At 36.8% G+C, this 14,350-nt stretch overlaps 1 protein-coding gene across 8 annotated transcripts in view; it reads left to right on the top strand.

Annotated features, from left to right (window-relative positions):
• The window catches only part of CCDC82 (coiled-coil domain containing 82), a 38,089-nt gene extending 29,835 nt beyond the window's left edge, over positions 1-8,254 (top strand). For 5 of the 8 annotated variants that reach the window (XM_010334631.2, XM_010334630.3, XM_074400456.1 and 2 more), the window contains 2 exons: positions 1,004-1,189; positions 7,077-8,254. In XM_010334631.2, the coding sequence (XP_010332933.1) occupies positions 1,004-1,189; positions 7,077-7,142 (252 nt within the window). In that variant the 3' untranslated portion in view covers positions 7,143-8,254. Of the gene's footprint in view, positions 1-1,003; positions 1,190-1,550 lie in introns of all 8 variants that reach the window. The other 3 variants (XM_074400455.1, XM_074400454.1, XM_074400460.1) reach the window with 2 other exon arrangements.
• The last annotated feature ends 6,096 nt before the right edge of the window (positions 8,255-14,350 follow it).

Here is a 14,350-nt window from a genome sequence, read left to right as displayed (position 1 = left end):
CCATGAGAATAAAATTGACCATATCATAATGTTTGGAGCCCTTTCTGATGCATTTTCTACAGTGGGTAAAATAATTTAGGTAAAAATTTATTTAATTTGGTCAGTGCATTGAGACTGTCTTCCTACTTTAGCTGTAGGTTTATATAACAAACTTTAAAAATTCGAAACATTCTCAAAGAGAAAGGTTCTGGTTGTTTGATTTCATAAAAAGAGTGTTCTTAATCATAGAATTATACAAGTCCATATAAACATAGAAATTAAAAGGCTTACAGCTGGCTAACAGCAAAATATTGATGTCTTATTCACATACACCACCTTAAAGCAACCAGTACACCTAAATACAAAGTTATTTTTTTAATTTATGTCTTTTTTGGTGGGGGGGGGGAAGAAAAGTATCTAGTAAAAAACTGCCAATACTTAATTTTGGTTTAAGAGTTTGTTTCAGTTTTACATGTTGGGTATAGCTACAAAATTATTATAATCCAGGCATTTTTAACTCATAAATAAGACTTAAAATATTTTCCATGTTTTTTCTTACCTTGCCCATCTTCTGCCTCACATTAAAGCCATTTCTCTCTTTTCCCAAACTTGGCAAACTCTTGTGTTTTCAAGACTTAGTTGAAGCTTTATCAGCCTAGTGACTTTTCTCCTCTCTGGATTGAGCTAAGTGCCCTTCCTCACTAGCATTTTGATAGCATCTTGGACATAGCAGTTTTCACATTGTTTTATAACCATTTGTCTTTCTCTCAGAACTGTAGCTCCCTAATACAGGTAATACATCTTTTATTTATGTATCTCTAGTGTCTTGCCCAATATTTGAAATGTCACAGATGCTCAGTGTTTGACTAGTTGTGTAAATAAGAGAAGGTAAAGGGATCATTTAAAGATAATAATGCATTTCGATTCTACTACTTAAGAAAATCTGAAAACCAGAAAGGAAATATATTCCTTACCATATTATTCACTTCATATGTCAGATAATAATCTTTATTTCTCGATTTAGGTGTTCACGGTTGGCAGAATTTGTGCTGATCGTACCAGAATTTATCATAAACTGAAACATTTTAAATTCAAACTGTACCAGGAATGTTGCTCCATTGCAAAGACAGAAGAAGTTGAAGATGAACAGGTTAAAGAAACAGTGGAAAGAATTTTCAGTCAATCAAAAGAAAGTGGCTGGATTAAGGAGGTAAAGTGAATATGTGAGAATTTCATCATGTCGATTCTGGAGCCTAATTGTGATTAGCAAAAGGAGACAAATGATTAGAAGATAGTGAAATTTAAAAGAATCTCTTTCTTCTCTCCTTTGTATTTTCCCTTCTTCCACTCATTCCTTTCATCCTTACCATTGTCCTTCTGAATAGATGCCCTGATGTTCTAAGGATTCACTCAGCCCATCAGATAAATTTTAATAAGCATTAATATTTTACTGAAGGACCTCTGTCCTTTCGCTTTTGTTTATGTATTGCTTACATATATATTAAGTCCCCTGATTTTTTTTTTGACAGAGTATAGGACTCACCTCTGCTTGTCTGCTTCCTATTCTTTAGAACAGTTCTTGTGACCTGAGAGTGAAGAAGCACCTGGTGCCAGTCTGAGGAAAGGATCTCGGCTGCCAGTTCTAATACCACCCACATCCTCTTCTTGAGGACATGGGACTGAGCAGTGAGCACTATAACTGAAGATCGAGGGGAATGCAGAGGTTTCAGGCCACGGCACTGATTTTGACTCCCCCATATCCTATTGATCACTAAATTTGATATCAGGAGTAAAGTGGGGGCTTTGAAGAGTGCACTGGATTCCTGAAGATCTGCTGGCAGCTCATAAGCTCTGGTCTGCTCACAGAGCTTTTAAAATTGTTTATGGTATATGGAAATAATGCTAATATGACTGCAGTCTTCTAAAACCAGTCTAGTTACATGAATGTATAAGAGAGAACAAATCGTAGATTTTCAGGCAACTCATATCAACATCTAATCTTCAAAAGAAAAAAAAAAAAGCCTGACCTGAGATCCATTGCCTGGGTTATATCATAGGGACATTTGTAAAAGAGGAATATAAAAAATAAGGCAAGAAAGCTTAGAAAACAAACTTATCGGCAGAGGGAAAGAAAAGAGAATAGGAAAGTTTTTAGGACATGTCATGTTTGGTGGAGGTCTCCCAGTCTAGAGAACTACATCATTATTGATTTCCCTTTGACAATTATCCTCCCACCACAAACCACCACCCAGTGATCTTACCTGCCTCCCACATCTTGATCCTTACATCTTCTTTCTCTCACTTTATTCTTTTCAGCTTTTTGCCTTTTACTTTGCTTCTATTTATCCTACTCCAAATGCTTCTCCCCGCTTACCCATACTCTTTCATTTGCCTTAGGAGAGAGCCATCACTTATTGAGTTACTTCCCGTCTTCATTTTCCTAGACAACATTAAATTCTTAAGTGCTTTTATTGATGCCTTTAAGTGTTGCCAAGTCTGTAGTGGAATTGCAAAACCTATTGGGGTAGCACAGTTATAAAGAATTGGATACTATGCATAGAAAAATCACTGTGCATATACTGTGTATGTTATATAATAGTATCATATACAGGGAAGAACACGGAACTTCTTGCAGAAAAAAAGCGTTTTCAAATCCTGTGTCCCAGAGAAAGCTTAACAAGGTTTAGGACACCAGAAGGGACCTGGAATTTTTTAAAAACATATTCTGTCAGGCACGGTGGCTCAAGCCTGTAATCCCAGCACTTTGGGAGGCCGAGGCGGGTGGATCACAAGGTCGAGAGATCGAGACCATCCTGGTCAACATGGTGAAACCCCGTCTCTACTAAAGATACAAAAAATTAGCTGGGCATGGTGGCACGTGCCTGTAATCCCAGCTACTCAGGAGGCTGAGGCAGGAGAATTGCTTGAACCCAGGAGGCGGAGGTTGCGGTGAGCTGAGATCGCGCCATTGCACTCCAGCCTGGGTAACAAGAGCGAAACTCCATCTCAAAAAAAAAAAAAAAAAAAAAAATTCTTTTTTGCATAATATAACACTTTGCTCTCTTAGGAAAAGAAAGGAGCTTAGCCTTTCTTTTCAAGAAAGCTAAGTGTCCTATTATGCATAAAGAATAACGTTTAACATTAGGCATTGAAGGTATTTCAAGATTGTGCGTGTCTAGCACAATATGCACATTTTTTCCACATAAAAATACCAAAGATCTTCCTTTTTTTTTTTAGATTCCTCCACTTAAAAAATTTGTTTGTAGGTTTTCTCAAAAGATTTCCTAGAAACCACAGAAGTTTATAGCCAATATAAACCCATCTGAAGCTTTTTGTGCTATGAAGAAATTTCAAAATTTGTCAAGTGCTCTGATGTTTCTCATCCTCACTCTGTCTATCGCTGTCACTGTGTGCCTTTGGGTGATGGCACTGTGTGTGCTTTGCGATGCATGCCGCCTTTGGCTACAGTCTGGTAGAGTTACTCTAACCTTTTAGAATGCCTGGGGCACAGGGTTACCTGAATGCCATCTCCACAGCACTTTCTGCTCATATTTTTCAATTATGCCAACCCCTTTTTTTACCTTAGACATACTGTTTGCTTCTGTCTTTCTGCCTCCAGCTTGTATTCCACACCTTACTTTTTCCCTTACCTGCTTCTTCAGCCATTTTACTTTCATTACCTCAGGATGTCTCAGCCAGCATGTCTTCCCAAAGACATGCCAGCTAGACTGACTTCATTCTTCTTGTTCTTCCTTCTAAAGGTTGAACTAGGGTGATCCATTTTTAATATAATAATACTAAAGGGGTGTAGGAGCAACTTGAGTATAAGAAAAGAACAAATAGGAAAATTTTAATAAAACCAAAATACATAATAAACATAATAATGCATGTCTTATTCTGAAGAAGAGTTCAATAACATACTCTGATATGACACTGGCAAAATTCTAACGAATACTTGTTCATTAAGAAGAAAGTGTGGCCAGGCACGGTGGCTCACGCCTATAATCCCAGCACTTTGGGAGGCCAAGACGGGTGGATCACGAGGTCAAGAGATTGAGACCATCCTGGTCAGCATGGCGAAACCCCATTTCTACTAAAAATACAAAAATTAGCTGGGCATGGTGGTGCACGCCTGTAGTCCCAGCTTCTCGGGAGATTGAGGCAGGAGAATTGCTTGAACCCAGGAGATGGAGGTTGCGGTGAGCCGAGATCATGCCATTGCACTCCAGCCTGGGTAACAAGAGCAAAATTCTTTCTCAAAAAAAAAAAAAAGAAGAAGAAGAAGAAAGTGTATATGATAATGGGATTTCCTGAGAAGTTGAAGATAGGATTATTGGGATTGGCTGGTGGATGCATGACATCAGGTAGTGAAGAAAGCATGTCAATAGAAGTATCAAGTGCCATTTTATTCTGTAAATACTGTATGTGAAACTGTTACGAGTGACAGTTGTATGTAAATTTTAAATGTATTAAAGAATAGTTATATGAACAATAATTTAAAATTATAATTAGATATCCCTTGGCTTCCTTAAACACTTCTGATTTCTTTTCTTTCCCTTCCTTTTCAACTTTTTCTCTTTCTCTTTTTTCCCACCCATAAACTGATGCTTCTCGAAACATGGCCCTCAACTATGTCAGAATCACCTATAAGTTTTTGAAAAATGTACAATCCCCTAGCGTCATCCCAGATTTATTGAATGACAATCCTTATGGATGTTAAACATCAAATATTTTTAGCACTGGTGATTCTTAAGTAGATAAAAGTTTGAGGATTGCTGCTAAAAAGTACCTGTTAACACTGAATTCTGTCTTCATCCTTTCAGTTTCCTTTGCAAATCATTTCCCTTCTGCAGTTCTAGCTGCTACTTCTGAGTAGACGATTCTAAACTTCTCTTATATTCTGACCTCTTTCCCACACTTCATTTCCACAATTCTAACTGTTTTCATTAGTAAGTCCATCAGGCATTGTAAGACAGTAGACTTCACTATTAAAATAAGACCCAAACCCTCCAAATTTTTCGTAAAGAATTATGAGAGCAGCATCTTTACGGGGAGAGGATAGCAGAGTAATACTGACTGCAATGTTGTGAGTTTCACTTTCCTTTTCAAGATTTTTATTTTTTTTTATTGCCAAAGCTGCATCCCAACCACACCATTTAAATCTCAGAAACAGCATACTCATACAGGTTAAAAATATAGGCTTAAGTATTTGCTTTGCCTCTTACTAGCAGTAGAATTTGGGAGCAAGCTATTTTATTTCTCTAAGCCTAAGTTTTCTCATCTATAAAGTAGCAACTAAAATAGTAATAATGACAAAGATTTTGATTGTGGAGTTTAAATGCGTAACATGTTTTAAGCATTTCCTGTATTTCCTAGCTATTAGTAAGTAATCGATTAATCTTAACTATTAGTTGCAGTGAAAGCAAAGAGAGGTTCTCCTTCCTTCTATCTTAGTATAGCTGAGATAATTTTAATTGTCCTAGGTGGGTGTGGTGGTACACAGCTATAGTCCCAGTTATTTGGGAGGCTGAGGTGGTAGAATCACTTGAGTCTAGGAGTTCAAGGCCAGCCTGAGCAAGATAGTGAGACCCTGTCTCTTAAAATTTTTTTTTAATTCTTAATTTTCAAATAGAAATTTAATAAATAATAAAGAGAATATGAAGAAAGATAATATGAAAAGCATTAAAACATTCAAACTTTTAAATTATAGGTTTCTAATCCTAGAGTACTTTACTTGTATCTAATAAAACCTATCTAAGTACTAGGCCAAAGAAAATTCCTAAGTAGTCCCTAGGATATTTCCCCTTCTGTTATGTTCTTCTGTGTTTCCTGAAAAGGAGAGCCAGTCAGATATCACAGGATTATAAAAAAGAGTTTCATGGCCTTCAAGGTCTAGAAGGAAAATGTACTTCTCACATTCCCTTCTGTAGGTCCCTGTCACCAGAAAAGTCAGGGTCTCTGGGATCCTCTCTCATTTCACTGAGGATAGAAACAGAGTCAAGAAACCACTATGTCATTAATCCCCTCACCGAAGTAAATACTTTAACTCTGTATGTCTGAAACTGAAATCGTGTATCTCTTTCCCTCCCACAAACAGCCTGCAAAATAACCCTGCCATTATTCTACTCTGTCAACTTTGAAATCTCTAAATCATTCTTGACTCCTCTCTTAACTTGTTCCACCTTGTTCTTTAGTCTTCATCTTCATTGCTATCACTCAAATTTGGATCCTCATGACCTAAATTGTTATCATAGACTCATAACTAGTTGCTGAACTATTCTAGAATGAATACTTTACCGATTTTCTTAAAATACACCTTAGATCAGTTCAGTCTCCTGCTCCAAAACCTTTAGCAATTTTCCATTACCTGTCAAATGATTGTTCAACTCTTTAGCCAGTATTTTATAATTTGTATTCTCTGACCTCAGTCTCTTTGGCTCAGTCTTTTTCTCTCTCTGTTCTCTTAAAAATACCCAGGTTGTAGTCAAGTCCCATATTTTTTTGTCATGTCACTGTTTGGTGGTCTATTGTCTTTTACTGAAAACTCTCGCCACCATCTCTTTGCCTACCAAATCTGTTTTCCCAGGACAACTTAAATGCCACTCTTTTGCTGGTTACCTCAACTAACCATGACCTCTCTTCTGAACCTCATGACAGTGTCTGCACCTCTTTTGGCACTTATTACTGATTATTATTGGTATATTACTACTGAACTCTATTCTCCTTAGGGGCAGGGAAAGTATCTTTAAAACTTTGTACATAGATAGTCATAGCAGAGACTTTGATATATATGTTCAACAAACTTTTTATTAAGTCATTGAAGTTACTACATTTCTACTCTAAATATGATAATAGAAAAATTTTGTAATTTACAACACAGTTAGGAAATTAATAATGTTATTCACTTTGATCTCTTTCCAGTGCTTTTTATGAGTTGGAAATGCTTATTTGAAATTAAGTTTCTGTTTATCATAAAAAGATTTTTGTTCACGATTACCATGAAATGAACTTATCCTAATTGTGTTTGTAGTTTGCAAAGGCCCAGTTTATCTTCATTGCTTTGAGTAAAATAACTAGCTTTTCTATTGTACATGCAGAAATATGGTCAACTTGAAGAATATCTCAATTTTGCGGATTACTTTCAAGAAGAGAAGTTTGACTGAATTGTAACACGTTTCCATCAGAGAAGATTTTTTAAATGCTTGTAAATGTGAAGATCATGATTCTTGTTTTTCTGTATCATGTGACATATTTATACATTTTATATATATATATCCATGGCAAAATATTTTGTTTAAAACATGGTTATCTTTATTCCTGTGAAATGGCACTCTGTAGTCTGATTGAACTTTTATGTGATGTACATAAAACATTATCTTAATAATTTTTAAGTCTGTAAATGTATTTTAAAGTTATATAATAATGGCTTTATAACAGATGACTGTCAACTGAATGAGCTGTCCATGTCCTGCCAGTTTAGTCAAAATATATTGTATTTTAAAAATATATTTAGACTAACGTCTACATGTATTTTTGCTGAATTCCTGTCCAGACCTGTTTATTATCCTTTTACAGTATTAAGTGATTTTCACTAACATATTTTTTACTGCTATCATCAAATCAGTGGGCCATGGAAGAAACCTCAATATATCATTCAGTTCAATCCCCTGGCTTCAGAAACTTGTTGCATATCCATTCTAAGTAGAAGAATGATTTTTTCCTTTTCTAGAAAGTTTCTGTTTCAAATATGTTTCCAGTCTCCAGGGAGTCTTTCAACCTTTACATTCAGGAACAATTTTATGTAAATTTTCATGCTTTATAATGTTGATGCTTTTTTTCTATTCAATTTTGTCTGTATGTTAATGATTAAGATGTTTTTTATTTGTTTTTAGCCATAGTTTTTTCCATGTAAGTATATATGTTAGGGTCAGAACTGCTGAGAGATAAATTCAGCCAAAAACACTTGGAAAGCATATTTTAGTATCTGCATTGCTTTGCACATCTGAATTTTGCCAAAAAGTAATAAAGTAAAGTAGTTGCTGAGTGAACAAATGAACCCTGTCTATTCTATATTTTTAATTCTTAAAAGTGTTGTTGTAGTAGGATCTGTTCTACTATGGAACTTCTTTTTCTTAATGGAAGTGTTGGTTGAAGTTGGATTCATCTATCACATGACTCATGGCATGGACTGCTGTGTACATATCTATAAAAAGCTACATTAAGCCCATATATAGAAATTAGTTAATATTTTCTACAATTCATTTCCTGAAATTATCCATATTATTATTGTAAATAAATGTGGTAGAAAAAAATCACAATGTGGCGACAGTATTGATGCTGATGTTTAATGTTTAATGAGGAGTACATACCTTTTTCAAACGTTATGAAATGAAAATTTCACATAATCTGTATTCTTTTTTTTTTTTTAGTTGGAGGTTCGCTCTTGTCACCCAGGCTGGAGTGCCATGGTATGATCTGGACTCGCTGCAACCTCCGCCTCTGGGGTTCAAGTGATTCTCCCACCTCAGATTCCTGAGTAGCTGGGATTACAGGCATGTGCCACCACACCTGGCTAATTTTGTATTTCTTAGTAGAGACGGGGTTTCACCATGTTGGCCAGGCTGGTCTCAAACTCCTGACCTCAGGTGATTCACTCATCTCGGCTTCCCAAAGTGCTAGAATTACTGGTGTTCGCCACCCTACCCAGCCTATATATCTGTATTCTTACTCATATTTCCCTGGCACATGGCAATATAATGCTTAACTAAATTCTAGGGAATAAAAATAAAACCATGATTGAAAGGTGAAGATGAAGGCACAGCATCCGCAAAGAAACAAGGCAGAGTTAGAAGTGATAATCACGGAGGAATAGTAAAGGATCACAAATGATTCATAAAAAGGAAGGCTGGAGGAAATGAGAAATAATGATCTCTAAAGTATCTCCGAGGACCTAGAGGCGTCACTTCTCATGTGGGATATTACAGACAAGTTTGAGATGGCTAAAGAGTAAATCTTAGAATGTTACCTATTACTTTTAATAGCATGAAGTTAATTTGTAAATTAAGGCACTAATAATTCCAAGGACTTATGTGGATCAGGCATCTTGTTGACTTGGAGCACCTTTCCTATTGGAACAGCTGACTGTTGATCATAAAATGCTTATAGGTAGTTTTTCTGATGTCTAAGGTCATTGCAACCAAGCATGCTACTTCAATAGGAATTTGGAGAATACAAGAGGCTCTTAGGTCACGGTAACATCAAAAGAATGGCAAAAAGGCTGTTAGGGAGTAAGAATTAACATGGATTAGGGGGCCAAAAGCAAGTAGTTAATAAGAAAATGGAAATGTTAAAAAAATAGAATTAACCTTTACAGGTATTGTATTATTTTATCATCTTCATCAATATCGTTGATTCAATAACAACACAAAAACAGTTTTTAAGCTCATGTATTTCACGTATCATTTTACATGACTATAAATATTTTTTATATTTGGCCATTTATTACTATAGTGTTAGGTGCTTTAGTGTTAGCTGTCGATAGACATGATGAGGAAGACAGAAATGGACAAGTAAAAGGGAAGTAATTCTAGAAAGAAATCACAGTGCTATTCAGAATTGTTAGGGTTATGAGGAGGGAACAAAACCATGAAACAGGAAAAACAAGGGGGAAAAAATGTTTATTGTATAGGCAGTTGGATGCAATTGACCATATTTCCTGACTTGTCTGTACATATTCAGATGAGTAGATCTATGGTAGTATTCATTCCTAGGATTTATTTTAGGGCCTACTTAGACTCCAGAGTGTCCACTGAGGGACAGTTGCATCCTCTGAGATAGTTTGGCTCCCCTATAACTCCTTTCATATTTGCTATTGCAGCAGCCAGACTAGTGATTAAGGTGGAAGTCAATCTTTTTTTTTTTTTCTTCAACTTTTATTTTATGTTCCAGGGTATATGTGTAGGATGTGTAGGTTTGTTACATAGCTAAATGTGTGCCCTAGTGGGTTGCTACACAGATCATCCCATCACCTAGGTTTAAAGCCCAGCATCCATTAGCTATTCTTCCTAATGCTCTCCCTCCCACCACCCAACCACCAGCAGGCTCCAGTGTGTGTTGTTCCCCACCATGTGTCTATTTGTTTTCATCATTCAGCTCCCACTTATAAGTGAGATTATGCAATGTTTGGTTTTTGGTTTCTGCGTTAGTTTGCTGAGGATAATGGCTTCCAACTCCATCCACGTGCCTGTAAAGGCCATGATCTCATTTCTTTGTATGGCTGCATAGTATTCCATGGTGTATATGTACCACATTATCTTTATCCAGTTTATTATTGATGGGCATTTAGGTTGATTCCATGTCTTTGCTATTGTGAATAGCGCTGCAGTGAACATATGTGTGCACATATCTTTATAATAGAATGATTTATATTCCTTTGAGTATATACCCAGTAATGGGATTGCTGGATCAAATGGTATTTCTGCCTCTAGGACTTTGAGGAATCATTACACTGTCTTCCGCAATGATTGAATTAATTTATACTCTCACAAACAGTATAAAAGCATTCCTTTTTTTTTTTTTTTTCTTTTGACTTAATAGCCATTCTGACTGACATGAGATGGTATCTCATTGTGGTTTGGATTTGCATTTCTCTCATGATCCGTGATGTCGAGCTTTTTCCTATGCTTCTTGGCTGCATAAATGCCTTATTTTGAGGAATGTCTGTTCTTGTCATTTGCTCACTTTTTAATGGGGTTCTTTTGTAAATTTATTTAAGTTCCTCGTAGACTCTGGCTATTAGACCTTTGTTACATAGATAGATTGCAAAAATTTTCTTCCATTCTCTAGGTTGTCTGCTTACTCTGATGACAGTTTCTTTTGCTGTGCAGAAGCTCTTTAGTTAATTAGATCCCATTTGTCAATTTTTGCTTTTTGTTGCAATTGCTTTTAGTGTTTTTGTCATGAAATCTTTGCCCATGCCTATGTCCTGAATGATATTGCCTAGATTTTCTTCTAGGTTTTTTATAGTTTGGGGTTTTACATTTAAGTCTTTAATCCATCATGAGCTCACCACTGCCATTCAACATAGTATTGGAAGTTCTGGCCAGGGCAATCAGGCAAGAGAAAGAAATAAAGAGTATTCAACTAGGAAGAGAAGAAGTCAAGTTATCTTTGTTTGAAAATGACATGATGCTGTGTCTAGAAAACCCCATTGTCTGAGCCCAAAAGCTTCTTAAGCTGATAAGCAACTTAAGCAAAGTCTCAGAATACAAAATCAGTGTGCAAAGATTGCTAGCATTCCTATACACCAAATATAGGCAAGGCAAGCAGCCAGCCAAATAATGAATGGACTCCCATTCACAATTGCTACAAAAAGAATCAAATACCTTGGAATATACCTAACGGGAAGTGAAGGACCTTTTCAAGAAGAACTAAAAACTACTGCTCAAAGAAATCAGAGAGGACACAAATGGAATCCATGCTCATGGATAAGAAGAATTAATATTGTGAAAATGGCCATACTGCCTAAAGTAATTTATAGATTCAATGCTATTCCCACTAAACTACCATTGACATTCTTTACAGAATTAGAAGAAAACCCATTTTAAAATTCACATAGAACCAAAAAAGAGCCTGAATGGCCAAAACAATCCTAAGCAAAAAGAACAAGGCTGGAGGCATCGTGCTACCCAACTTCAAACTATACTACAAGGCTACCATAACCAAAACAGCATGATACTGGTACAAGAACAGACACATAGACCAATAGAACAGAATAGAGAACTTAGAAATACGACCACACACCTACAGGCATCTGATCTTCAAAAAACTTGACAAATACACCCAAGTGAGGAAGAGTTCCCTACTAAATAAATTACGTTGGGCAAACTGGCTAGCTATATGCAGAAAATTGAAACTGGACCCGTTCCTTACCCCATGAAGTCAGTCTTGAATTAGAGTTCTGGTCTGTTACTTCCTAGTTATATGAACTAGAACAAGTACTTTAGTTTTCATGAGCCTTTGTTTTTCTCACTTATAAGTGGGATTATAGTATCTCTCAGGATTGCTTGTGGATTAAGAGGAATAATATTTGAGAAGTGCTGTGCCTATAACAGTAATTTTTTAATTGCAACTGATGAGAACAGAAATGAAGATGTTGAAAATAATGAGGTCAACCTGAAATTAAATGTCTATTTAAGGGTAAATGTGTACCAAAAAAATGACACCGCAAAGAAGTATTCTACACCAGTGGAATATAGTATAAATATTAAATTTCTGCTTCACATTTTTTTTTTTTTTGAGATGGAGTCTTACTCTGTTGTCCAGGCTGGAGTGCAATGGTGCCATCTAGGCTCATTGCAACCTCTGCCTCCTGGGTTCAAGCTATTCTCCTACGTCAGCACTGCCCCCCACCCTCCCGCATAGCTGGGTTTACAGGCATGTGCCACCACATCCGGCTAATTTTGTATTTTTAGTAGAGACAGGGTTTCCCCATGTTGGTCAGGCTGATCTTGAACTCCCAACCTCAGGTGATCCATCTGCCTCTGCCTCCCAAAGTGCTGAGATTACAGGCATAAGCCACTGTGCCCAGTCCATAATTTCTTAAGATATGTCCATGTCTAGCAGAGTAGTTCAAGTTTACATCCTTTAGGAATAGCTGATTTGACAAAGGACTGCATGTTATTAATCAAATCCTATGTTCCTGAAGGGCTATAGAGCGAATAAAATGGTTTCAGTTTAAATATTACATGTTTCTTTTATGCTGAGTGTAAAATATCCATAATAGTAGAAAGCAGATACTGTCTGATGCAGACAACATTTTAAAACTAAACTTTTACAAATAAAATGTTTAAAACTCTCCTCTTTAACGACACCTCATGACAGTTATCCATTTAAATTCTGCTTTTCTAACAAATATATATTTCTGCTTTTCTCATGAGTAATGAGGAACTTAGGCTTGGAAGGAACAGACAGAGGTATGTTCCAATGGAAAGTTTAAAAGTTATATTGCATCTGAGTTTATTTGTCCCCATTTCCAAGCTAACAGGATTGGTGAAAATAAAATGGACTAAAGTAAGCTAGCCTATAGGAACTAAATTGCAATAAATCCATTATTAAGAAGTTTGCCTTTATTTTTGCCCATTTATTTCTATCCATAGCTCATTTTGAAACAGGACCATATTAATGAAATGCCAGGGTTTGTTTAAACAATTGAAGGTTTATTGTTTGAGATCTCAAATCCAAATGACTTCCAAATTAGAATATCCAGAATATTTTTGGTCCTGACTCTTGCAGTATTGTGCTCACCTTAATATATTCTCAATAACTGATAACAGCAAGCAGAATCCACAATAAGGTTGGATTTGTTTTTATTTTTTTATTTTTTGAGACAGAGTCCTGCTTTGTCACCCAGGCTGGAGTGCAATAGTGTGATGTCAGCTCACTGCAATTTTTGCCTCTGGGGTTCAAACAATTCTGCCTCAGCCTCCTAAGTGGCTGGGATTATAGATACATGCCACCACACTGGGCTAATTTTTTTTTTTTTTTTTTTTTTTTTTTTTTTTTTTTTTTTTGAGAAGGAGTTTCACTCTTGTTACCCAGGATGGAGTGCAATGGCGCGATCTTGGCTTACGGCAACCTCCGCCTCCTGGGTTCAGGCAATTCTCCTGCCTCAACCTCCTGACTAGCTGGGATTACAGGCACGTGCCACCATGCCCAGCTAATGTTTTGTATTTTTAGTAGAGACGGGGTTTTACCATGTTGACCAGGATGGTCTTGATCTCTTGACCTGGTGATCCACCTGCCTCAGCCTCCCAAAGTGCTGGGATTACAGGCTTGAGCCACCGCGCCTGGCAATTTTTGTATTTTTAGTAGAGATGGGGTTTCATCATGTTGCCAGGCCAGGCTCGAACTCTTGACCTCTGGTGATCCACCCACCTCAGCGGATCCCTGAGGATCCCCAAAGTGCTGGGATTATAGGTGTTAGCCACCATGCCTGGCCACGATTGGATATTTTAAGGACTGGATCTCTTGAAGAGGGGACAATGGTCTATGTGAGATCTATTTGGTTTCTATTATTGAACTTGAAACTCAAAGCCAGGTACATTAGTGACAAGTACCTGTAGTTCCAGCTACTCAAGAGGCTCAAGTGGGAGGATCACTGGAGCCCAGGAGTTCAAGTCCAGCCTGGGCAACATAACAAAACCGCATTAAAAAAAAGAAAGAAAAGAAAAAATATCTGGAAACTCGGCTGCTACACATTGACTTTCCTCATCGTACATGTGCACCAGATAGCTAAGGATACCTCAGGTCTTACATTTGGTTTGTCACAGGCAATCAGGCATTGTCAAAAAATACCTTTGTTTTTTTTCTA

This window comes from Saimiri boliviensis, chromosome 6 (assembly GCF_048565385.1).
Source record: "Saimiri boliviensis isolate mSaiBol1 chromosome 6, mSaiBol1.pri, whole genome shotgun sequence".
NCBI classification, from domain to species: domain Eukaryota; kingdom Metazoa; phylum Chordata; class Mammalia; order Primates; family Cebidae; genus Saimiri; species Saimiri boliviensis.
The sequence above is the reverse complement of the archived record's forward strand: the minus strand, read 5'-3'. Positions and strand labels throughout refer to the sequence as shown.